Below are 26,381 nucleotides of genomic sequence, written 5' to 3'. Positions count from 1 at the left end.
CACATTCTGCACCAGGGAGCATCACTGCATGGCTTGGAAAGTGGACGTCCTGTCCTTCCCCTGGGTCAGTCTATTAGTCTATGCCTTTCCTCCCCAATCTCTCATCCCCAGGGTACTGCTCAAAATAAGGGAGGGAAAACCAAGGACCAATCTTATAGCTCCAGACTGGCCCCGGCAACACTGGTACCCCTTGCTGCGCAGCCTCTCCCCACTGCCTACATGGCATCTTTCTCAGATTCCGAAGCTCCTGACCCAGAGGGAAGGGGAATTTATGCATCCCCAATTGCAGACAATGAATTTGGCAGCTTGGCTTATTCCCTAACCCCGAATCAATCTGCCAACCTCAGTAAACAAGCTCTGGATGTTATCCGTGAGGCCAGATGCCCTAGTACCAGAAAGTCTTGTGCTTATAAATGGAAAAAGTTCTGCACCTGGATCCAGGCTAAGGGAGCCAATACGGCACAGCCCTCCTCCCTCTCATCCTGGAATACTTAGCTGACCTACTACACAATGGCCTCTCTTTCTCCTCTATAAAAAAATCATGCCTCTCCTATTTCTGCTCATTTTCACACTGAGCAGCCCCTTTTCTCACACCCTTTGATGAAAGAGATCCTAAGAGGGGCTAGCAACTTGAGGCCACCCAGGAGGGCACCAACACCAGCTTGTGACCTTAAGTTTCTATTGGAAAAGCTCACCTTGCCCCCTTTCGAACCAGCTTCTTCTGCAGAGCTAAAATTTCTCTCCTGGAAGACAGCATTCCTTCTGGCCATCACTTCAGCCAGAAGAGTCTGTGAGCTGCAAGCACTCATGGCTGTGGGAACCCTTCATCATCTTCCATGCAGACAGGGTATCCCTCAGAACTAACCCATCCTTCATGCCCAAAGTGGTGTCCAGTTTGGCTCTCAACCAGTCCATTCATTTGCCCACCTTTTTTCTTAATCCCCAGAACAAGGGGAAAGGATTCTTCACTCTCTGGATGTGCACAAACAACTCAGATTCTATCTAGATTAAATCCTTCAGAAAGTCTGATCAATTGCTGGTTAGCTTTGCTACAGGGGCAGAAGGCAAAGCCTTCTCCAAATGAACTATTTCCAAATGGATAGCACACTGCATCCATTTCTGCTACAAACAGCATGGAAAGCCTGCCCTAGGGGTCAGGACACACTCCACCAGAGCAGCCTCCACCTCTGCAGCTTTCCTCAGAGGAGTCCCCACCAGGGACATCTGGAGGCTGCCACCTGGACATCTGTTCAGACTTTTACCAAGCATTACCACCTGCCTCTCTTCTCCAAATCCAGGGCAGGGTTTGCCTCTGCAGTCTTGCAAGGCATCCTAGTCAGCCCATAACTTCCTTGATTGCCTCCACCCATTTTCTCAACCCAAATGTGATGACTGCAACAGTGAAACATGAAGAACATAGTACAGTTGTGTACACTTACCATAAATGTAGATGTTCAAGTGTATTCACTGTTGCAGTCCTGGATGTTCATCATGTTTCACTGTTGCAGTCATTACTCTTGGGTTATCCTGCTGGCAGGCTACCCTCAGTCTGCCAGAATTCCAAAGTCTAGGTCCGGCGTCGGTTGCTGTCGCCTCTTCCCTGACGTCAGTGCGGCAGGGGTATAAAAGATGCAGCCGACACCATTTTCTTCAGTCTTTCTTGCCGCGCGGTGCCCGAAGCAAAAGCAGTTCGCAAGTGCCGGTCAGCCGACTCCTGAGATTTTCAAATCCGAATTTCAGAACCGAAGTCTTCATTAAAGCTAAGTACCCCGTTGGGGAAACTTTTTTCTTGCTCCAGACCGATGTCAGAAAAAAGTTAACAATTGTATTTCAAGTGGGAAGCAAATACCTCATAAGGATTTTCACTCTTACTGTATTCCTTGCCTAGGCCCTGATCACAACGTTGCTAGCTGTCGGTTTGTGCTAGATTAACCAGCGCACTATTAAGCGCTGGTTCGATTTTGCATTTCATTACTTTGGCCAAAGATTTAACTATATAATGCTGTCAGAATAGCCGACAACCGGAATTTACAAAAAACGCAAGGACAAGGAAAAGATAGGCATCCGAGTTCCAAAACCAACGACGAAGCCTCTGCTAGGCCAGTCGCCGGTTTGCCAGTTCTCAGTGAGGTGCTTTCGCAGCCCCTGGCGCCCGCTACCTCAGAGCCACAGGCCGCTTCCGACTCCCACGTGGAGCCGACTGGGCTTCTGGATACTCAAGGTATTGGACACTCGGAAATCATTCCCACAGATGGGTCTGGAGCCGCTGAGTAGGCATCGGCTTCTGAGGGTGTCTTCAGACCTACACAACTATATATTAAGCCATCCTCAGCTTCAAAGACAAAGACTAAAGCAACTCTAAAAACAAAGAAACAAGTACAGCATGCTCCTACTCAATCTCCCATGCCTAAAAAACAGATGCTCAAAATGGCCGAAGACCTAATTACCTTGATCAGGGGCTCCCATCCCCCTCCTGATAAGAGGCCTAGGCAAGAGACAGAGTATGATTCTTCTGATCAGGTTTCTATTTCATCTGATTCCTCCTCTGAACAGGATTACTCCATGCTTCCCTATGAGGATTCTGAGGCTGAAGAATCCATTCCTTCAGCCTCTCCTCCTGAGGATTATTCTTTTGGGGAAACCCTGCATACCATGAGGGAGCATTTCCACTGGGAGAGCCAAGATTATTCTGAATCTAAGCAAAGGCTCAGAGACTTTCTGCTACTTCCTCAGCACAGACCCCTTGCTATTCCTCCTGTTCTAGACATTGTAGATGATGTATTTTCAGAGTCCGGACTGTCTCCTGACTCTTTACCCCTTGCACCTGCTAAGCCAGACAGATACTACAGGGTCCCGGATTCTCATAAATTCCTATATAAAAACCCCGCTGCTGACCCAAAAACTATATCTCATGGCCCCAAGGGGATTAAAGCTTCCACTGCAAAAAACCCTGTCCCCTCTGATAGGGATTCTAGGGCTCTAGACAGATGAGGGAAAAAGTCTACACTTCTGCTACCTTGGCTGTAAGGGCTTTAAATTGTCAGTTTCATATGCTTAAATATCAGCAATATTTAATGTCACTGCTTAAGCAGAAATTGTTGACAAATACCGAATGTTCAGAGAACAAGGAATTGCAGGATTTATTGCATGCAGCTGAACAAGTGGGAAAGCATACTTTGCAATGTGGTTATGATTCACTGGAGGCCTCTTGCAGGGCCACTGTCACAGGTACTGTTATTAGAAGGCATGCTTGGTTAAAGGAACAGAATCTGCCTGATCATGTTAAAGCAAAATTATTAGATGCACCATTATAGCATGATACTTTGTTTGGTACTAAAGCAGAAGAGGTGTTGAAAAAAATGGAAGATAAAGCAAAATCCATGCAGACAGTCAAGGAATTCTTACAGGTACAGCCACCCAGGTTTAGCAGGAACTGGCCTTCTAAAAATTGGTCCTTTCCAGTGTCAGACAGACCACAAAGAGGCAGATACAGGTGCCCCAGAGGCAGATCTCAGCCCCAAGGCTCATACAGGCCTAAACAATGGAGTTCTCCTACCTCCAAAAGTGGAGAAGACAAATCACAACCTTACACGAAACAGTCCCAATGACTTTCCTCTGTCAGATCCAAGCACTTTTCTTTTGGCAGCTCCCTTAGGGGGAAAACTAGCACTTTTTTCATCAAATTGGCAAATGGTTACCCAAGACAAATGGGTCTTGAACATAGTGTCCCAAGACTACAGGTTCCATTTTCGCACTCTACCAAGGTCAAAAGGTATGCCAGACCTGCCACACAATCAATGGGCAGAGGCACAAAAAACAAATTACAGCCCTCATGGACATGAGGGCCATTCAGCAAGTACCACAACAAGAGCAGGGGCAAGGATTTTACTCCAGACTTTTCCTAGTATCCAGAAAGGACAAAACCTGGAGACCAATACTGGACCTGTCTATACTAAAATATGTTTCTGGAAGTTCCAAAATTCAAGATGCTGACATGCTGGACAAGAAGGCTTGGCTCGTAACTTTGGACCTAAAAGAGGCATACCTGCATGTCCCAATCAGACAATCTTGCATTCATAGCTGGCTCAATGTATTACCAATTCTCTGCACTGCCCTTTGGCTTATCTACTGCGCCCGGGGTCTTCACAAAATGCCTGGCACCAGTAATTGCGTTTTGCAGACAAAGAGGAATTCAAATATATCCCTACTTGGACGACTGCCTAATTCAAGCAGAAAACAAAGACATTCTTCTAAAGCAGCTGGCGTTTGTAAAAAGATTACTAATTGGCCTGGGGTACACAGTAAACAAAAAGAAATCAAAACTAGTGCCCTCTCAAGAGATAATATTCCTGGGTGCAAGCTTAAATACAACTGCCCAGATGGCTTATCTCACGCCAGACAAACAAAAGCAACTGACTACTTACTTCAAGAAATTGGCAACAAAACCCCACTTATCTGCAAGGAAAATCATGCAAGCCTTGGGTTTCATGGCATCCTGCATTCTACTTATTCCATATGCCAGACTGCATATGAGGAAACTACAATGGTATCTAAAAAGTGTTTGGACTCAGCATTGCCACAGCCTGGAGACAGTAATTGCACTCATTTCCTGCCTGCAACAGGAGTTTCGATGGTGGGCAGAAGCCTGTCACCACAACAAGGGTCTGCCATTCAGTTTACCCACAGCCAGACAGACACTGACAATGGATGCATCAGATTATGCCTGGGGGGCCCATATGGCAGGAAAATGTATTCAGGGCACATGGCCTGCAAACCAGATGCATCTTCACATCAATCAAAAAGAGATGCTAGCTGTTCAAAATGCCCTGTCGGCTTTCAAGAAACTGCTTCATCCAGGACAGATACTGATAAAGACAGACAACACTATGGTCATGTGGTACATAAACAAGCAGGGAGATACACATTCCTTCCCCCTCTGCAGACAAGCAATGACCTTATGGGACACAGCATTGACTTTTCAAGTTCACCTGCAAGCACAATTCCTGCCAGGAAAAACAAATACTCTGGCAGACGAACTAAGCAGAAACCTCATGGATCTTCACGAATGAAAACTGGATCTGCAAGTCTTCAGCATGACAATAAGGAAATGGGGATGCCCAGACATAGACCTATTTGCCTCCCCTCACAACTGCCAATTGCAGAGATTTTGCACAAGGATTCATCACAAGCAAGCATGGAAAGTAGACGCCCTATCCTTCAGCTGGAAAGATCTAACAGTGTATGTCTTTCCTCCACTGCCTCTCCTTCCCAGGGTACTCCTAAAGGTCAGACAAGAAAAGCCAAAAATGATACTGATTGCACCAGACTGGCCATGCCAGCACTGGTACCCAATCCTAAAGAGCTTATCTCAAGGTCCAGCATGGATATTGCCTCAAACTTCTCACTTGCTGACCCAACAAAACAATCAAATCCTGCACAGCCAACTCAGGACCTTAAATCTGGCAGCATGGCAGATAATGTAGCCACTCAGAACACTCCTCTTTCAAAAGCTGTTATGGATGTTATCTTGGAGGCCAGGAGGCCCAGTACCAGAAAATCTTATGCAGAAAAATGGAAGAGATTCTGTGCTTGGAGCCAGCAACAAGGCATTGACACGTGTGTACCAAATATCCCTCAGATTTTACAATACCTAAATGAGATGCTGAACAAAGACCTTTCTTTCTCATTAATTAAGATTCATGCCTCTGCCATTTCAGCCCATTACAATACAGAACCACCTATCTTTTCTCATCCTTTAATAAGGCAGTACCTCAGAGGGGCCAAAAACATCAGGCCTCCAAGGAGAGCACCGATTCCGGCCTGGGACCTCAATTATGTTTTGGAAAAACTCACACTGCCTCCTTTCAAGCCAGCATCAACAGCAGATATAAAATTCTTATCCTGGAAAACAGCTTTGCTCCTAGCAATAACCTCTGCCAGGCGAGTCTTGGAGTTACAAGCACTCATGGCTGTGGAGCCTTTTATCATTTTTCATCCAGACAGGGTTTCTCTGAGGACAAACCCTACATTTATGCCTAAGGTGGTAATCAGTGTGGCCCTCAACCAAACCATTCACTTGCCTACCTTTTATCCAAATCCACAGAACAAGGGTGGGAAAATCCTGCATTCTTTGGACATACACAGGCAGTTACGCTTCTACTTGGACAGAACTAAAGCTTTCAGAAAGACTGAGCAACTTTTAGTGTCATATGCTGCAGGATCACAAGGAAAGGCTATCTCAGAACAGACTATTTCTAAATGGATAGGTCATTGCATCCATTTCTGCTATTTTCAACATGGAAAAGCAGTGCCTAAGGGCATTAGGTCTCATTCCACCAGAGCAGCAGCCACTTCAGCAGCCTTCCTCAGAGGAGTACCAACCAAAGATATCTTACAGGCTGCAACTTGGAGGTTCAGTGCACACTTTTACAAAGCACTATTACTTACCTCTTTACTCTAAGTCCAGAGTAGGCTTTGCCACTGCAGTTCTGCAGAGCCTCATAGCCTCTCCTAACCCTATTTAGCCCAGCCACCCATCCTCAGCTTTGGGATTCAACCCAAGAGTAATGCCTGCAACAGTGAAACACGATGAACATAGTACAGTTGTGTACCTACCATAAATGTAGATGTTGGAGTGTATTCACTGTTGCAGTCCAGGTTACCCACACACCATCCCCCTTTTATTTGCTGGGACTTAGCTGCACTTCTCTATCCTATACAACCTTTTTGGTGTATTTGCCTGTAGATGAAGGAAATGTTATTTTTGTGCATGCATTTTTATTGGCTTATTTTTCAGCCTACCATTTTGGGGGCACCTGACATCTGGGGCAAGAAAAACTGAAGAAAATGGCGTCGGCTGCATCTTTTATACCCCTGGCGCACTGACGTCAGGGAAGAGGCGACAGCAACCGACGCCGGACCTAGACTTTGGAATTCTGGCCGACTGAGGGTAGCCTGCCAGCAGGATAACCCAAGAGTAATGACTGCAACAGTGAATACACTCAAACATCTACATTTATGGTAGGTACACAACTGTACTTTTCCCTTCTTCCAACCCCCTTTTTTCTCCTTCTGCTTTTGTTACCATTCTTCCTTGTTGTTCTCCTTTCCTTACAAGGGACATATTGGTATTTATTTTCCACTGGTGGGGTTCTTCCACCAGAGCATGGCCTCCAACTTGGGGGCTTCTGACAGGTTAGGGCAAGAAAAACTGATGTAATAGCATCGGCTGCCTTACTTTATACTACTGAAGACTTGACATCACTCCTCAAGTGACAGCAACAGATGCAGAAATACTAAGTCTCTGGTATTCGGGCTGGCCAAGGGCTACCACGGCAGGGATAACCCAAATGTGATGACTGCAACAGTGAATACACTCGAACATCTACATTTATGGTAAGTGTACACAACTGTATTTTCTCTAGGCACACCTATGTACACACTGGTATGCATTTTTAGCTTAGGTTAACTAATAGAAAATACACATCTTGCAGCTGCACACTAGAAGGCATTACCCAGCATGGGAGAATTCACTGCACATGGACCATACAGGTACACAGTGGCAGGTGTACTACAGTACTGGAAAACAGGAGAACTCACTGCCTTTGGGCCTTCACTTGTTTAGATTGACAGGCACACAAAATGGAGGTTTGTTTATGGAACTCTGGCAGTTTGCAAAGCATTTGACCATGCTTTGATTGTCTTTAAGATAGCTGGTGGGATTGCCTTCTCCTTCATCCTATGTGGTGTGAAAAACTGAGGACTTGCGATTCCAAGTCATACAGGTATTGAGCATAACTACTGAGATGCAGTTTAAAGCTGATAGTTCCTGGAGTCTGTTGTAAGAGGTTAGCAACATATGAGGCAGCAAAACCCATGGGGTAAAACTTAGGTGAATATCAGTAACTATGCACCATGTGGGAGGGTGCCCAGATACTATATGCAGGTGGGATAGAAAGATGCCCAGATACTCACTGTGTATGCATAGAAGTGGAGGGTACTATGACCAGGGCTGAGAGAGTGTTCAGTTACTAACTATGCAAAGGGGTAAGAGAGTGCCATGTACCGGCTATGCTTAGGTGTAATAGGATGCCAGATCATAACTAGGCACAGGAGAGGGAGGCTGCCCACATATTTATTATACATAAGTGTGTGCCAACATACCATATACAGATGTAAAAGGATGCCCGGATACTTACTATACATAAGTGTGAAAATGTGCCCACATACTATGTACAGGAGTAAAAAGATGCCCAAGTAGTGATTATACATGAGTGTCAGACTGTGCCCATATACCACGCACAGTGCCCATATACCATGCACAAATGTAAAAAGTTGCCTAGATACTGACTGCCTACAGAAGGAGGAGGACGTCCAGATACTGATTATGCATAAGGATGAAGGGGTACCCACATACTAATTATGCACAGGGAAGGAAGGTACCCTGATACTAATTGTACGCAGGAGTAGGAGGGAGCCTTATGCATAGGGTAGGAATGAGCCCAGGTACTAACTCTGCATGGAAATAGGAGGGTGCCCAGTTACTGACGATGAACCATGGCCTTAAGGTCAATGACAAAAAATGTGTCATCATCCCCTTTGGAAAAACCAGGTTCCCATGAAATACCACATTGATGGTAGTCCACTGAACACAGAAGATGTTATAAGAGATCTAGGAGCACAGGTTGACAGCAACCTCTCTTTTGATCACCACATTGCCACTGTGGTCAGAAAGTCCTTCTGTGTGGCACATGTCATTACTAAGGGTTTTGCATCCAGGAAGAAAGAGTTCATTGTCTCCCTCTACTCTCCTCTCATTAGGCCATTCATCGAGTACAATGCCCCATTTGGCATGACCCTTACTAGACACCTGCAACAACTGGAGAGGCTGCAAAAGTACCTCACAAAGAGGATCCTAGGCCTTAAATACTTGTCCTATATGGACAGATTAAAAAAAACTCCAGTTATTCTCTGTCTCATATCGCCTACTTAGAGACAATCTCTGCTTGACTTACAAAGCCATGTCTGACCCATCTCTGTTAGAAATGCTACATCTAAAGAAATCCCAGTTCCTCCATACCACACACTCCAGAGACCTCATCCTCATTACCACAATTAACAGAACATGCTGGAGGGACAGGTTCATAACCCAGAGACTGCCCATGTAATGGAACAGACTTCCCATACATGTCAAGCAGAGCACCTTGCTGACCCTCTTCAAGAGAAATATTGATGAGTGGATGGGAAACACAAAATTCACCCCAGGGGTAACACCAGTGGCTCTATTTGACAGAGGCAGTGGGAACTAAGGCTGGTTGGCACTATGCCAGGGTAATCCTATGGCTAGGCTTGTAAAGGCCCCAGGGCCATTAGCCTAGTACACATTTATGAACCTATGTGCAGGGTAGGAGGGTGCCCAGATACTAACTCTGCATGGGAATAGGAGGATGCCCAGTTACTGACTATGTGCAGGGTAGGAAGGTGCCCATATACTAACTCTGCATGGGAATGAGGGTACCCATTTACTGACTATGTATAGGGTAGGAAGGTGCCCAGATACTAACTCTGCATGGGAATGGGGGGGGGTGCCCTGTTAGTGACTATGTATAGGGTAGGAAGGTGCCCAGATACTCTGCATGGGAATCGGAGGGTGCCCAGTTACTGACTATGTACAGGGTAGGAAGGTGCCCAGATACTAACTCTGCATGGGAACAGGAGGGTGCCCAGTTACTGACTATGTGCAGGGTAGGAAGGTGCCTAGATACTCTGCATGGGAATAGAAGGGTGCCCAGTTACTGACTATGTGCAGGGTAGGAAGGTGCCCAGATACTAATTTTGCATATGAATAAGAGGGTGCTGAGTTACTGACTATGTACAGGGTAGGAAGGTGCCCAGATACTAACTCTGCATGGTAATAGGAGGGTGCCCAGTTACTGACTATGTGCAGGGTAGGAAGGTGCCCAGATACTAATTTTGCATATGAATAAGAGGGTGCTGAGTTACTGACTATGTACAGGGTAGGAAGGTGCCCAGATACTAACTCTGCATGGGAATAGGAGGGTGCTGAGTTACTGACTATGTACAGGGTAGGAAGGTGCCCAGATACTAACTCTGCATGGGAATAGGAGGGTGCCCAGTTACTGACTATGTGCAGGGTAGGAAGGTGCCCAGATACTAATTTTGCATATGAATAAGAGGGTGCTGAGTTACTGACTATGTACAGGGTGGGAAGGTGCCCAGATACTAACTCTGCATGGGAATAGGCGGGTGCCCAGTTACTGACTATGTACAGGGTAGGAAGGTGCCCAGATACTAACTCTGCATGGGAACAGGAGGGTGCCCAGTTACTGACTATGTGCAGGGTAGGAAGGTGCCCAGATACTAATTTTGCATATGAATAAGAGGGTGCTGAGGTACTGACTATGTACAGGGTGGGAAGGTGCCCAGATACTAACTCTGCATGGGAATAGGAGGGTGCCCAGTTACTGACTATGTACAGGGTAGGAAGGTGCCCAGATACTAACTCTGAATGGGAACAGGAGGGTGCCCAGTTACTGACTATGTGCAGGGTAGGAAGGTGCCCAGATACTCTGCATGGGAATGGAGGGTGCCCAGTTACTGACTATGTGCAGGGTAGGAAGGTGCCCAGATACTAATTTTGCATATGAATAAGAGGGTGCTGAGCTACTGACTATGTACAGGGTAGGAAGGTGCCCAGATACTAACTCTGCATGGGAATAGGAGGGTGCTGAGTTACTGACTATGTACAGGGTAGGAAGGTGCCCAGATACTAACTCTGCATGGGAATAGGAGGGTGCCCAGTTACTGACTATGTGCAGGGTAGGAAGGTGCCCAGATACTAATTTTGCATATGAATAAGAGGGTGCTGAGTTACTGACTATGTACAGGGTGGGAAGGTGCCCAGATACTAACTCTGCATGGGAATAGGAGGGTGCCCAGTTACTGACTATGTACAGGGTAGGAAGGTGCCCAGATACTAACTCTGCATGGGAACAGGAGGGTGCCCAGTTACTGACTATGTGCAGGGTAGGAAGGTGCCCAGATACTAATTTTGCATATGAATAAGAGGGTGCTGAGTTACTGACTATGTACAGGGTGGGAAGGTGCCCAGATACTAACTCTGCATGGGAATAGGAGAGTGCCCAGTTACTGACTATGTGCAGGGTAGGAAGGTGCCCAGATACTAACTCTGCATGGGAATAGGAGGGTGCCCAGTTACTGACTATGTACAGGGTAGGAAGGTGCCCAGATACTAACTCTGCATGGGAACAGGAGAGTGCCCAGTTACTGACTATGTATAGGGTAGGAAGGTGCCCAGATACTAACTCTGCATAGGAATGGGGGGGTGCCCTGTTAGTGACTATGTATAGGGTAGGAAGGTGCCCAGATACTCTGCATGGGAATCGGAGGGTGCCCAGTTACAGACTATGTACAGGGTAGGAAGGTGCCCAGATACTAACTCTACATGGGAATAGGAGGGTGCTGAGTTACTGACTATGTACAGGGTAGGAAGGTGCCCAGATACTAACTCTGCATGGGAATAGGAGGGTGCTGAGTTACTGACTATGTACAGGGTAGGAAGGTGCCCAGATACTAACTCTGCATGGGAATAGGAGGGTGCCCAGTTACTGACTATGTGCAGGGTAGGAAGGTGCCCAGATACTAACTCTGCATGGGAATAGGAGGGTGCCCAGTTACTGACTATGTGCAGGGTAGGAGCATGCCCAGATACTAACTCTGCATGGGAATAGGAGGGTGCTGAGTTTGTGACTATGTGCAGGGTAGGAAGGTGCCCAGATACTAACTCTGCATGGGAATAGGAGGGTGCCCAGTTACTGACTATGTGCAGGGTAGGAAGGTGCCCAGATACTAACTCTGCATGGGAATAAGAGGGTGCTGAGTTTGTGACTATGTGCAGGGTAGGAAGGTGCCCAGATACTAACTCTGCATGGGAATAGGAGGGTGCCCAGTTACTGACTATGTACAGGGTAGGAAGGTGCCCAGATACTAACTCTGCATGGGAACAGGAGGGTGCCCAGTTACTGACTATGTGCAGGGTAGGAAGGTGCCCAGATACTAACTCTGCATGGGAATAGGAGGGTGCTGAGTTACTGACTATGTGCAGGGTAGGAAGGTGCCCAGATACTAACTCTGCATGGGAATAGGAGGGTGCTGAGTTTGTGACTATGTGCAGGGTAGGAAGGTGCCCAGATACTAACTCTGCATGGGAATAGGAGGGTGCTGAGATTGTGACTATCAGCAGGGATGACACAATGTAGTCTGTTTCAGTTAACAGACAAATGGGCCAAAGAGGTAGTGTCAACAGGCTACCTCACAGAATTTTGTGCATCCCATCATCAGGCAGTGTCCCAGCTACTGTAAGAGTTGAAAATCACTTTACTTTGTCTTTAATTTAGCACTGGTTAATTGTCAGAAATCTCTGTGCAGTCCAAATGTTGTCAGCCTGTGTTTCAAGTAATTCTAGATGTCAGTATCAGTAAGACCCACCAAGCTATATTGGCTTCATGAAGGTTTTGCTTAATTTCATGTTGCTTCAGGCATTAATCACTATAATTCTTAAGCATCACAAGGTCCCATGCAGGACATGACAGCAGGGGCTCAGCAGCCTGCCATCCTTATGTATTGCTTGTGAAAGGTTTATGGCAACAGCAGCATGGCATTTGTCTACAGTGTTGGAATGTGCTTAGAGCAGCATAGGGTTGTCAGTGCTGCTAATGACCCATCTCTGGGAATGTGGCAGCAGAAGCCAGAGGGCTTGCTGTGTAGACAGGGACAAACATTAGGAGAGCAGCATGCTATTCCCAGGAGAAGAGTGATGGAGTCGCATTACACATCTAGCCTCTGCCTGGATGGACATGAGTGTGGTGCGCCTATAGAGCTTGTATATGTGTGGGATTTTGTATGGCTTGTATCCATTACCTAACACTGCATTTCAGGCATTGGAAAGAGAAGACCCAAGCATCAGTTGGTCATTCCTCCCTACTTGACTGCATTATGATCACTGTCATTCATCTGCTAACTGTCCCTTTAAGGAAGAAGGGTGGGTAAAAAGTTACACAATAAGTGTTCTAGCAGTGAAGTATTTCACTTTAACTGTCTGCAGTAATCATTATATAACATTGGTTGAAAACCAGATGCCACTCAGCAGCACTGTAATAATCAAGTTCTTTTTGTTTTTTTGTTTTTTTTTTAGCTATTTGACCTCATATATCGTGAAGAGACCCTGTTTAATGTCATCAAGAGTGTAACTCGAAATGGCCGCTCCATCCTGCTCACTGCTGTCCTTGCTCTCATCCTTGTTTACCTCTTCTCTATTATTGGTTTCCTCTTTCTAAAAGATGATTTCATAATGGAAGTTGACAGGCTGACTGCTGACAAACCACAAGGTAGCTTTTATCTCTACAATGTTATGATCATAATCTTATTTCTCTATTTTAAGATCAGACGTGTATTTTCAAGCTGGAAAAAAACTTCTTATTAGGCAAGATACAGAAATGAAAAGATGTTTTTTTTTTCTTGTGTATGTGAATGCAGTCTGTACAAAAAGAGATTTTACAATTTGTCACATCTGCTTTGTGTGGCCTGATTTTTGATAATATGTTGTTCTCCTAAGTAATTAGTGATGCTCATCTTACAGTTGTTGCTGCAGGAATTCATTGTACAATGAAAAATAGAGGAGGTGGATGTCAGTTTTCCAGCTTAATCGTTTTCAGTACCAAGATGTACGTATGGACATGTGGGTGAAGTCTGTTCAATAGCCAATAGGGGAAGACCAGCTATAAAAGAAAGAAAGAGGTGTCAGTGTTTTACATTGTTAAAGAACAGAATTTTTGTTGTAGTTATTATAAAGACTTTGAATGGTATTGTATTTTTGATGCCCTAAAAAGAATATTACTAATAGTTACTTATTTGGTCACCTGAGCGTCACAGTCCTCCAAAATATTTTTTTTTGTGCATTTTTTCCCCTGTACCTTTCCAGCTGCCTGGTCTACTGCAGTGAGTATTCATTATTTACTGCTCTGTGGGGTTTGAACTAATCATGCATCGTCTTCCAGATAGCCATAACGGTTTTACTTATTATGGCCTTAGCACATCCTGCGGCAACATATGTGCATTCCTACATAGGCAGGTTTGTCCTGTGCATTGCCCATGCATGCTTTCACATGTACTCAGTGAAGGCTACTGTTTGACTGCAGCTTGGCAAATGCAACTGTTCTTTCCTGTCACATGCTATGTATGCTACACATCTGTCCTTCAGTATGTGTCAGTATTGTGGTTGACCAGATTGTTCTGTCTCCCACCAGGATAGGTGAGCCTGCAGTGACCTCTTACTCTCGCCATTGCCTGCCTGGTCCTCCAGCACTAAGGTTGCTAATTGATTTCAGGCCTCTGTAAGACTTAGGTTTTCAGTATATTTTCTATTTTGAAGAGACTAATGGTATAGATTAGTGTGAATGTTATGTACATTCAACAGAAAAAACTTTGGTTAAATGAAAAAATGTAAGAAGTTCTACTTCTTCTCTTTCTGTTAGCCAATGAGCTGTACCTGAAAGTAAAATATGACAAAAGAATATGTTAAGGAAAAGAAAGGCAAAAAGTCTGCCCTTTCCTAAGATTAAAAATAAATAAATAAATAAAAATAAAACTATGGAGCTTACTTTGTATGTAGTACAGGACCAAGTATCAAAGACCAAAGGCCCTTATCTGCTGCACAGAGCAAGTCTGCTCCTCCTCCAATTTAAGATTCATTCATGTGGGACTTCCAAGATGGCTGCACACTGATCAACAGCTTAACTTCGGCTCTCCCAGTGTGAAAACATGAACAGACAAATAACAGCCAGTGATATTGTCAGCTTGAGTAAAATTCTATTACTAGGTAGTAAGGACACTAACTGGATACCTGCAGTGAAGAACCTAAGAGAGCCTGAAAGAACATCAACTAAAAAAGATGAAGAGAAAACACTGATTGAGAAGAATCCTGCAGCTGTTCAGCAAAATACAGTTCAAGCTTCAGCTTTGATGCAAGACATTGCTTCAAGTAATCTAGAGGAAAAATAAATCAAATGTGCTCAGAGCTGATTAAGATAAATGAAACACTGAAGAAGTACATCAACCCAAATAACAAAAGTCTGGAAAATGGAAAAAAGCTTTAAAGAGATATTTAGATGAGCTGATAAAACTGCAAAAATCAGAGGTCAAAATGAAAAAAAAGGAGACTGTTCAAGAAGAGATGCTTCAAAATTGTAGAATTAGAGGAGATAGCACATGGGGAAAATCTGATATTTTCAGCTGTACCAGCGAAACTAGAAGGAGCAGACTGTATTAATCTTTATAAAGGCACAAATAAGTAACTGGTCTGGTATTTCACAGCAGGAACTGTTAATTGAAAGGATACACCATGTGTATGCCCCAAATCTGTCCATAAGAAAGCAGCCAAGACCTTTATTAATAAAGATGCAAACCTACCAGCAAGAAGAGTTGATCCTAACAAAACTCTGTCACAAGGGCAAATTATTAAAAGTTGGTGATAGTGTACTTGTGGAAAATGATTATTCACCATACACTAGGCAGAAGAGAAACACGTTTGCCCAGGAAGTCATGGAATGTTGAGCTGTAGGTGTGAGATTCAAACTGCTATATTCATTTGTCTTCAGAATATTTTTTTTTCTGGAGGATCAAATCATTTTTGATGCAGAACAGGCTAAGGAGGAAATGCAAAAGTTTGTCTAACAAAAGCTGAGCCATGAAGCAGAAGGGGACTCAGTTTCCCATTCTTTTGATAATAGAGCACATGAAGAGACTTTGCCAGTGAAACTTTTTCCACTGTTCCAAAGGAAAATGCTTGAAAGACAGAGAAAAGCATAAGAGTTGACCAGAAGAATTAGGAGTACCGTGGAACTGAACCAGAATCTGGAGTTGGTAGATGGAGATAACAGGAAGAAAAACAGCAATGTGGAAGTTAGTGAATAAATGTGAAATTGCAAAGCATCAGTTTTATTTGTAAAATGCGGCTGTATAAGAATTATTGGAAAGAATGCACTTTTGTTGATTTTGTTAAAACTTGTGTGGAACTGGAAAGCATTTGCCTCAGTTCATGTCACTAATGTTTAGAAAGACTCTGAGGGGATTGGAAGAGGAAGGAAAAAGGTAACTGTTAGTAAAACAGTTTCTCTTAACAGTATTTCTATGAAACTTTTCACAATATAAATTGTATATTTTTATAGTGAAGTATTTTAGTTGTTCTTGCATGTGATACATTTCTTAAATTAAACAGATACCTTTTTTTCTTATTCCTCTTGTCTCTATTTTTTTCTTTTTTGGAATTAGCAAATGTAGGTATTACAGTGCAACAAGAGAAGAAAAGCTGGACAAAAGCATGTTTAAGTTAATAGGCTGTAATCTTGGGTTGTTGTGGTGGAAGATGGGGTGTAAAAGTACACAGATCATTATATATGTCCAGCTGATATGTTTTCTGTTACCTTTACACAGGTGAATATTTGGATTAAGACCATTGGCTTGCTGCTGTTAAAAACAGATAATTAGTACAGCATATAGATTGGATGAGCACTTCATACAGAAACAGTGGGAGATAAATGTCTGACTCCCAAACACACAAAAAAGTCAAGGAGATTTAGGATTTTTACTTGAAATGTATACATACGTATTTTTATTACCCAAGTAGACTTCAAAGAAAATTTCCTCAGGTAGATAGCAAATGTTGGAGGTGTGATGAGAAAGAAAGAGGTATTTGGGAACATATTTCTGGAATGAATTAGCAGATTTTTAAAAAAATTTCCTGCAGACTACTCTATCATAAATACTGGGTGGGCAAATTGGTATAACTAAGGAAATGATTTGTTTTTAGCTGTGATACAGAATCTGAATTGCCTAGACATAGCAAGGCCTTGGTGGGTCTCCGGCTGCCAAAAGCATTTACTAGAAAATGAAAATCAAAGTTTAAACCAAATGTATTAGAAGTAGTGAATATAGTAACAGAGATAAAACAACTGGAAATGAGATCTTTAGAAAAGGGTAGGAGCAAATTGCATAGAAAAATGGGAATTGTGGGAAAATACATGCAAAATAATGCTTTGGAGTAAGAATGATGTTTAAAAGAAGGCAGGATTTGAATGAGCCTTGTAATGTTTGACACTGACTGGATAGATTATAAGTGATGCATAAGGTTTGCAGCATGATTTCTGTACTTAGGTGCTATGCATATGCTTTTATGAGACTGTTTGTTTAAATAATTTGAGTGCCCTGATGTCATATGATTAATCAAGGGAGGTAGTATATGGTATTTAAACTGAAATTATTAGTTTGATAGACATTACCTGAAGAAGCAGCTTAGTCTGTAAAAGCACTTGTGGTGTCAACAATAAAAGTTTTTTATTGAAACTGGCCGTTTTGGAGTCCCTCTGTCTTGCTGGATTAATTGTTTGGTTTTCTTTACTGGGACTTTACCAGAAAGGGTTGGTATTTGTGTTTGTTTTGCTTAGTACTACTTTTTATATACCATACCCACTGGTGAAATGGCTGAAGGGTGTGATGATATCGTGGAACTGGGCTATACACCATGAAAAGATGCTGAAAGAGGCGAATGTGAAGGAGAGATTTTTGAATTCTGTGCTGCATAAATTCAACCCATTAATGGAATATGTAAGTAATATACATGAGACTGAGTCTTCTACTATAGACATTGCCCTACTTAAAAACAAATTACATAATCTTGAGAGACTTTTGTTTAAACTTAAGCAGAAACAGAATGAGAAATTCTGTCTGGAGCTATGTGTTAAGGAAGAAGTAATCCCTAGGGGCCTTCGTATCGTAAAGATACCTGCACAAACTGAGCCAGATGATGAACTGTTAACAGAATGGCAAAAGATTACCCTAAACTGCAGCTTGTCTTACTTAAGGTTACTAATTAAGCAGGCAGACAAGGAGACTGAGCAGATATCGCTGTCCCTGATGCAAGCTTATGATGAACTGATAACCTTATTTTCTGCTGAAGTGCTAGAGAAACATGTTATCGAATGTTTAGATGCTGTTTCTGCATATGAGAGAAGACTTGTGAATTAAACAAAATAAGTTATCTAGAAACAGAGATGACTTTATGAAAGGTAATATTTTTCTGTGGCCAAGAATACAAAACAGACTTCTACTCTGGGAGGGTTTTCACAGTTTAACTGTGATTCTAACACACCCTCTGATTTTCCAGCTCCAGTTTCTGCGGTTACCAATAATCCATCCAGGCAGAGGCTGGAACATACGTTCACACAAGAGCATTGACATCGCCTACCACAAATGTAGCTGTTAGCACTACTGAAGGCAAAGAGCTGGAAGCACGCAGAAAAACTTTTCAAGTAACAGCACAAATACATTCCCCACAGCAAGAAGGATTAACACAGAGCTCTAGTATCTCAAAAGTCAATGGCACACAATACCCTTTAGGTCAGCAGAAGCTTCCATTCCCTTTACCTTGCAAAGAATGGAAGCTGGAAAAGCAGTGCAGTCATTCAAGGAGTCACAGCAGAAACAAAAGGAAACAAGAAGAGACTCACTTGAGTGCTCCCAGTACAAAGAAACCAGTAAGTTGACTGATGTTATTTTTAAAGACTTAATTTTAAATCTTTCTGCATGTCATCTTACAGAGTGTGAAAGAAGCATTTTACAAAAGGGACTTTCATTTATTCCTACACAAACTTCAGACTTCACTGAAGTTACATTTGGTGTTAAACTGTTTGTAAGGAATCTAATGTTAAAGCTTATGTATAAGGATGAAAATGTAATGTCTGAAAATCAAGTTTATAATAATGCTGTTTTTTTTTTAATGTATTTTTGTACCTGTGTTAAATTCCTTGGTTAGTGCATCTGAGAAACTATGTGCTGATGAAATGTATAGTATTTATAATCGGCGCAAGAAATGTAAAATGCATTACAGTTTAAGTAATGATGAGTACAGTGCTCTGAAAAAGTTAGAAGAAAATGATAAGATTGTAATTAAACCTGCAGACAAGGGGAGACCAGTTGTTATAATGGACACCATCTGGTATAATGAAGCTATGAACAATATGCTAGCAGATAGGAAGTTTTATTTAACTATTAATCAAAAAAGAGTTGAGTCCATGAAGTTAGTTATCACACATTCGTTGAACAAGTTGTATCTAGAGAAAATGATAGATAAGAACTTGTAAGATTATTTTATGGTTATAGACCCACTACTGCCTATAATACAAGGTCTTCCGAAAGTTCATAAAAATGCACAAAATCGCCCTACAGTGGCAGGACGCAATTCGCTGACAGAGCCCCTTTCTATTTATTTGAAAAAAACTTTGAGACCGTTGTTAAATAATAATTTGGCTATTTTGGGGGCACTAAGCATTTTCTGAACAATTTGTTTGCTTTTTTTAGATGCTAACACTGGTAAAATGTTTATGCATGAATTTATTCTTGTCACTATGGATGTTACCTCCTTATTCACCGTTATACCTAATGATGAAGGGGTCTTGAAGGTTGAACAGTTTTTGCACACTTTTTCTAACTTGGGAGAGATGGAAATCTCTGTTGTCTGTACTATATTGAGAATAGTGTTGGAAAATAATGTGTTTGTATTTAATAATTCCATCTATTGTCAGCGTCATGGTGTAGCTATGGGCACTTTGTATGCCAATAGCTATGCTAACACTGTGAAGGCTATATGGGAAATGAAGTATATACTTGAGGGATCCTACTCCATATTTATACCTTTTTATAGAAGGTTTGTTGGCGATTTGTTTTTTTCTGTGGGTAGATACTAAGCAGTTAAGAGAGTTTGAGGTGTATGTAAATAATACAACTAATTATTTAAATTTTTCATCATGCATCAACACACAGTATGAATTTTCTTGCTGTTACTGTTGAAGTGCATGGGAATGGCTCCATTTTTACTAAATTGTATAAGAAACCATGCCATGTTAACCATCTTTTGTATAGGCATAGTATGCACCCCACCCACATTTTTAGTAACATGGTTAAGAATCAAGTTTTTAGAGACTCCAGGTTAAATGTAGATGAAAAGGAGTTTCAAGAGTAGGTAGAAACTACACAGCATTGTTTAAGGATGAGAGGTTATAGTGACTAAGAAATAGTTGAAAATGTAGAGAAGGTTAAAAGCTTGAGGGGGATCATGGCTAAACCTTATTTTTCAAAACCTGCATCAGACAGAGTAATGTATAATAGGAACAATCAGTGTAAACTGAGGGTACCATTACATTATTCTAGTAATGTTTCCATGTACATGAACGTTATTAGAAAACACTGGAAAGCCCTTATGACAGACGGATATTTCCAGAGTGATAGACCCCACCCCCAGGTTTGTATTTAGGAACATGAAATCCTTAAAAATTACCTTATTTTATTCAAGGAATAAACATGAATATAGCAGTAATGTCACTTTAGCATGTGACACTTGCAGTGTATGCACTTACATTGACAGCACTTCTACTTTCACACACCCTGACCAGGATAGAATATATAAATTCAAAGTTATTGCTACTTGTACCACCTCCCACGTTGTTTACTTGGCATGCTTTTCATTGTGTTCCAAATTTTAAGTAGGCAAGACAGCTAGAACGCTTAGAGAAAGAATAAAGGAACATCTGTATCATATTAGCAAAGGGAATAAAACTAATGCCCTTGCAAAACATGTCATTGCCAGTGGTACCGAGCATACTTTTAAGGTTTTGGTTATAGGGAGGGTGCACAAGACATTAAGAGGAGGTAACATCAGGAATAGTACTGAGCAACTTAAGTCTAAGTGGATCATTAGACTGAGAGGTGATAGCGGGCAAGGACTCAATGATGCGGTTCCTATAAAACCTAAGCTGAAATCTAGGAACCTAAGATGTTGAATGTTTTTTGCTTTTGTATTATTGTATTTTTTATGCTTTATATATATATATATTTGTTACATATGCATTTTTATGAATGTATTATGATTTCTCTACTTAGGTGCTATGCATATGCTTTTATGAGACTGTTTGTTTAAATAATTTGAGTGCCTTGATGTCACATGATTAATCAAGGGAGGTAGTATATGGTATTTAAACAGTTTTTTTAGTTTGATAGACATTACCTAAAGAAGCAGCTTAGTCTGTGAAAGCGCTTGTGGTGTCGACAATAAAAGTTTTTTATTGAAACTGGCCATTTTGGAGTCCCTCTGTCTTGCTGGAGTAATTAATAAGAGTTGAAGGATTTTATTTGGGAAGGGATGATGACAAGAGTCAAGTGGGATAAGTTGATCCTCCTAACAGAACAAGGATGTTTAGGATTACCTGATTTGAATGGATATTTCAGAGCTACACAGTTAGACTCTCTCATAGCACAAACATAAAGCTGCAATTCAAAGTGGAAAGGAATGATGACAAAGAAAGAAAGGGTATAATTCAAGAAATAAGGAAAGACTGAGGTTTTGGACACAAATGTTTACGGAGAAAAACTACAGTCATACAGGTTATTATATTCATAAAGTTGCAGAAAATATACTAAGAACTAAGCCAAAATGGGAGTGGAGAAAGGATATTCTCTTGATAGGGATAACTGCATAACAGACATTTACTGGAGAAATTTGGAAAAGGAACCAAGGTACAGGGAACAAATAATTAGAGAGAGAAAGGTAATAGAATGGGGCAAGAAGACATTTGTTTTGTTTGCTAGCGATTGTCTTCCCCCATTAGGAATTGACAGAGAACAGACAAAGAGAAAAGGATAAGGGAATCCTAAATGAAAGACCTACACTGGTTGAGTTTTTTATTGAATCTAGAGCAGCAGCTGCTGTTACAAAAGAATAATTAGTAGAGCATATAAAATATTTCACAATAACTATAGGACTCAATCAGAAGAGGTCAGAAAAGATTGGGAAGAGGGATTAGATATGCAGTTCACAAAGGAACAATGAGAGGATATATGTATTGCTGCCAAATATACAAGTTCTAGAAGATTTAGTTGAGTTTTGCCTGGAATTGTTTACTTAGATACTTTTATAGCCCAAGCAGACTAAAGAATTTTTCCTCAGGCAAATTGTAAATGATGGAGGTAATGAGTCGGTAGACTTTAAAAATTCCCTATAGAGTACTCAGTCTGAAATACTGGATGAGCAAATGAGTGCAGCTAAGGAAATTATTTTTTTAGCTAGGCTACAAGATCTGACTTGCTTATACAAGGTCAAGTTTAAGTGCCCAAAAAGCTGTTACTAGAAAATGGAAATCAAAATCTAAACCAACTGCACTTGAAATAATGAATATTGTAACAAAGATAAAATGACTGGAGGTGGAATCTTTAGAAAGGGTTAGGAGTAAATTACATAGAAAAAATTTAAATTGTGGGAACAATACATGCAGAAAAATGTTTTGGAGGAGGAATGAGATTTACGAGATGGCAGGAATTGAATAATTTATATAATGCTGCCTAGATTATAAGATATATGACAGTATATGTGATGTATAATGTTTGTAAATGTGAATTTGTTAATATGATATGATTGCTTCTATATAAATATAGGTTTGCTTATATACACAAATAAAATTCAATAAAAGTTTTTGAAAAAAAAAAAAAAAGAAATGTCTTCCTGGGCACAGAAAAAAGAATGCCCTTTCTGCCAGAAGACAAAGTAGTGACTTTTCAGAACATGTTCAGGTGTTTCTCTCTTCAAAAAGCTGCTTCTGCAAGAGAGTTTCTCAAAATTCCAAGCCTCATGGCATCAGTGATCCTCATGATACCACTGGTTAGACTCCACATGAGAAAGATTCAGTGGTACTTAAAAATGTTGAACCCAACACCTGCATCCCTTAGAGTTCCAGGTACCAGTGCTGGAATTTGTGAAACAAGAGTTACAGTGGTGGAGGGATCAGATGTTTCTCAATCCAGGCCTGCTGTTTTCCCACCAGACCCCATTTCAATCAGTTCAGATGAAATTGTCAGATTTTGTATGAGGAGAAGTGTCCAGGGGAGTTCAAGTGCAAGGCAAATGGGGTCTTTCAGATGCTACTAAGCACATAAATGTCAAAGAAATGTTAGCTGTGATCAGGGCTTAAAGGTTCTTCACCACTTATGGACTCCAGGTCCCTTTTACTGATCACAGACAACAGCATAGTAATGTGGTACCTTAAACAATGGGGTACAATGACATACCCTTTTTTCCAGTTGCCAAAGATGGCCTAGGAGCTAGCCTTACAGTATTTTCTGGTGCTTCAGAACTCATACTTCCAATTAGAGCAAAATGTAGTGGCAGACACCCTAAGCAGATCCCAGACACACCTTTATGAGTGGAAACTCAAGACAGAGGTCTTCCAAGATTTTGTCCAAATGTGGGGAACATTTGGGATAGATCTGTTTGCCTCCTTTCAAAACAGGCAGGAAGAAAAATTCTGTTTGAGACAGCCTTGCAGCCATGCTTGAAGGACAGATGCATTTTTGCTCCTTTGGATGAGAATGTTCCTTTATGCATTTCCACCCTTTCCTGTGGTACCCAAGGTACATCTGAACATTCAGAAATAATTACCAAAGATCATTGTGTTGACCCCCTTTTGGCCCAGTTATAGATGGTTCTCCCTTTTAATGGAATTGGCCAAAGGCAATTACCACAAACTTTTGTCACACTGTGGATCTGCTCACTCATTTTTGAGGTGACTGGTGCACCATAACATAGAGGAATTACAGCTGATAGCCTGAATGATTCTATCTTGATACCTTTTAGGCACTCATTCCATTAGGATGTGCAGTAGGTAGGACTTGCACCACTGCACTTTTTTATGCTTGCCTTTTTGATGAGGTAGTCATAAATGAATGGGCGAGTTGATAAGCACCCTTAGTGATCAGTGGGAGACTGTTGATTCTTCCCTAGCACCACATATGCCTCCCTACTTGGGTGGTGGTGGGACAGTTCATAGGGAGGCTGTTTCAAAGGTCCTGGTTGTCTGTGGAGAACAACATTCACATCAACATCTTTGAGATGAGGACTGTCCTCCTTGTGTTGCAGGCCTTTCAGGATGACCCTACCAGTAGTGTGATTTTGATCCAGACGCACGATATGTCTGTTGCCTGCTATTTGAACAAGTAGGGTGGATGCCGTCTTAGCCTCTTTGTCAAGAGGCTGTGAAGTTTTGGCAATGGAAATCTCATCTTAATGGTTTTTGATTGCAACGCTCATCCCTGGGAGGTCCAACATTCTGGCTGACAGTTTGAGCAAAATTCTTCTTCTTCCTCACAAGTGGTCTTTGAATCCAAGGGTTGTAGCTTGGATCTTTTGGTGCTGGGACACTCCATGTTGCAACCTTTTTGCTTCCTCCTCCAACACAAAATTCTCAGCTATTATGCCTTAGCCCCTCCTCAGGGGCAATCACTCAGAAAAACTGTTCTGTATGCTTGACCCCTGGGTTTCCTAAATGCATATCCTCCAGTTTCCCTGATTGTCAAATTTCTTTAGAGGGCAGCCCATTGCAAAGAGATAGTGATCCTCATAGCTGCCTTCTGGCCTCATCAGTTATGGTTCCTCTTTCTGTGGTCTCTTCTGCAGTACCTTCCTTGGGTTCCAGATCCCACTCTGGATCTCATCCAGTGGATCTGGATCCTCCCAGTTTGCAGTCCCTCAAGTTAACAGCATGGTTTCTCCAGTTCCCTTGATGGCCAGGAATCCCAAGCTGTCTGATAATGCTGGGCATATTTTATCCTTGTCCCAAAGCCATGTACTAGGAAAGTGTATTCAAGTAAATGGAAGCATTTTGCATTGTAGGCAGACTCTTGAGATTTTGACCCCTTTTCCACTCCCTTAGAGTCTAGTCTGTGCTGGATTTTCTTGCTGAATTGTTTCATTTGGACTGTAGTTTTTCTATGATCAAGATACAACTGGTGGCCATTTTTAATTTTTATGCTGGTAAGGATAATGTTCCCCTTGGCTGCTCTAAAAATCTCCAAGGTGTTTCTCAAAGGTGCATTCTTTCTGCATCCTCCTGTTCAGGATCCTGTCCCTCCTTTCAGGATTTGCAGGTCCTCCTTTTGAACCCTCTGCTACTTCATCCTTAAAGTTGTTATCTTGGAAAACCTTATTTCTGGTGGCTGTTTCCTCAGCCAGGAGAATTTCGAAGCTACACGTTCTAAACACTACTCCTGCTTATCTGGTGTTTCACAAAGATAGGGTTTCACTCTGCATCGATCTGCCCTTTCTCTCCAAGGTAGCCTCAGAAAGTAATTTGAATAGTTCTATTCACCTGCCTGTTTTTTCCTAATTTCTCGAGCAGGGGTGAATAGTTGTTACATTGTTTAGATGTACATAGACAATTGTGATTTTACCTGGACAGGACAAAAGTCTTTAGAAAATCTAGTCACCTGTTTGTTTCTTTTTTGAAATCCAGATTGGACAGACCTGTGTCTAAAGTGATTTTATCCAAATGCTGCATTTCCTTTGCATGTACCTTGAGAGGCAAGACTTTGCATGGTAAACCTAAGGGTCACTGTACTAGAGCAATGGCTACTTCTGTACTTCTACGGCTCTCTTTTACAGAGTTTCCTTGGATGATGGTTTGCAGGTGCCACTTGGGTGGGCCTTCATACCTTTGCTTCTCACTACAGGCTGGACATTTAGTCTTAGTCCAGGGCTTAGTTTGGTTCTTCTGTGTTGCAGAATATCCCTCTGTAGATCCTCCCAGGGATTTTTACTTGGCTGGAGACTCTGTCCCACAGGTTGAGGCCAGATGAAGAAGACAACATTGGATACAAAAGTTATGTAAGCACCATAATAATAAATCTGTGTTGTCTGTCCCTGTCTGGTTCAAACCAAACCCCCCGCCCCCACCTTTTTGGCTAATCTCAGTTCCTAAGATGATCAGGCTGGGGAGGCTTGATTGCTTTCTTTTCTTGGAGTCCTTTGTTCTTTTTCCTTTATGTAAGAAAGGTATTTTAGAGCTAGATTAAGGAAGGGCAAACTCAATCTGAGGTATCTGTGGGGGGTGCGGGGATTGTGGGTAGGGGATGTGGAGCCCATTGAGCTGAAGTCTAGAAAATTTGGCCGGTGTCAGATCCGGTAACCCACAAGTTGAACCAGACAGAGGCAGACAGCATGGATCTATCATTATGATGAATAAGTAACATTCATTTTCAAAGCTTTACACAATGAGGAGTTAAGAATCATGCTGGGTTTGGATGTAACTCATTCTGAAAGATCATTACACAGTAGTAATGTTTGTGACCATCCTGGTTCTTCTAGAACTGTTAAAAGACATTTCAAATTCATTCTTACAACATTGCTCATTTATGAAATAAGCTCCATCTCTGTGAATACTTTTAAGGTGTCACTAGGTTCTTGGATT

The 26,381-nt window shown here is 42.0% G+C and overlaps 1 protein-coding gene across 1 annotated transcript in view; it reads left to right on the top strand.

Annotated features, from left to right (window-relative positions):
• The window catches only part of ITPR3 (inositol 1,4,5-trisphosphate receptor type 3), a 2,403,054-nt gene that overhangs the window by 2,196,127 nt on the left and 180,546 nt on the right, over positions 1-26,381 (top strand). Inside the window, exon 52 of the mRNA XM_044076491.1 lies at positions 13,235-13,427. Within this exon, the coding sequence (XP_043932426.1) occupies positions 13,235-13,427 (193 nt within the window). The remainder of the gene's footprint in view (positions 1-13,234; positions 13,428-26,381) is intronic.

This window comes from Protopterus annectens, chromosome 7.part0 (assembly GCF_019279795.1).
Source record: "Protopterus annectens isolate FY-2018-M chromosome 7.part0, PAN1.0, whole genome shotgun sequence".
Classification (NCBI taxonomy): Eukaryota; Metazoa; Chordata; order Ceratodontiformes; family Protopteridae; genus Protopterus; species Protopterus annectens.
This window is presented reverse-complemented; position numbering and strand designations above follow the sequence as displayed.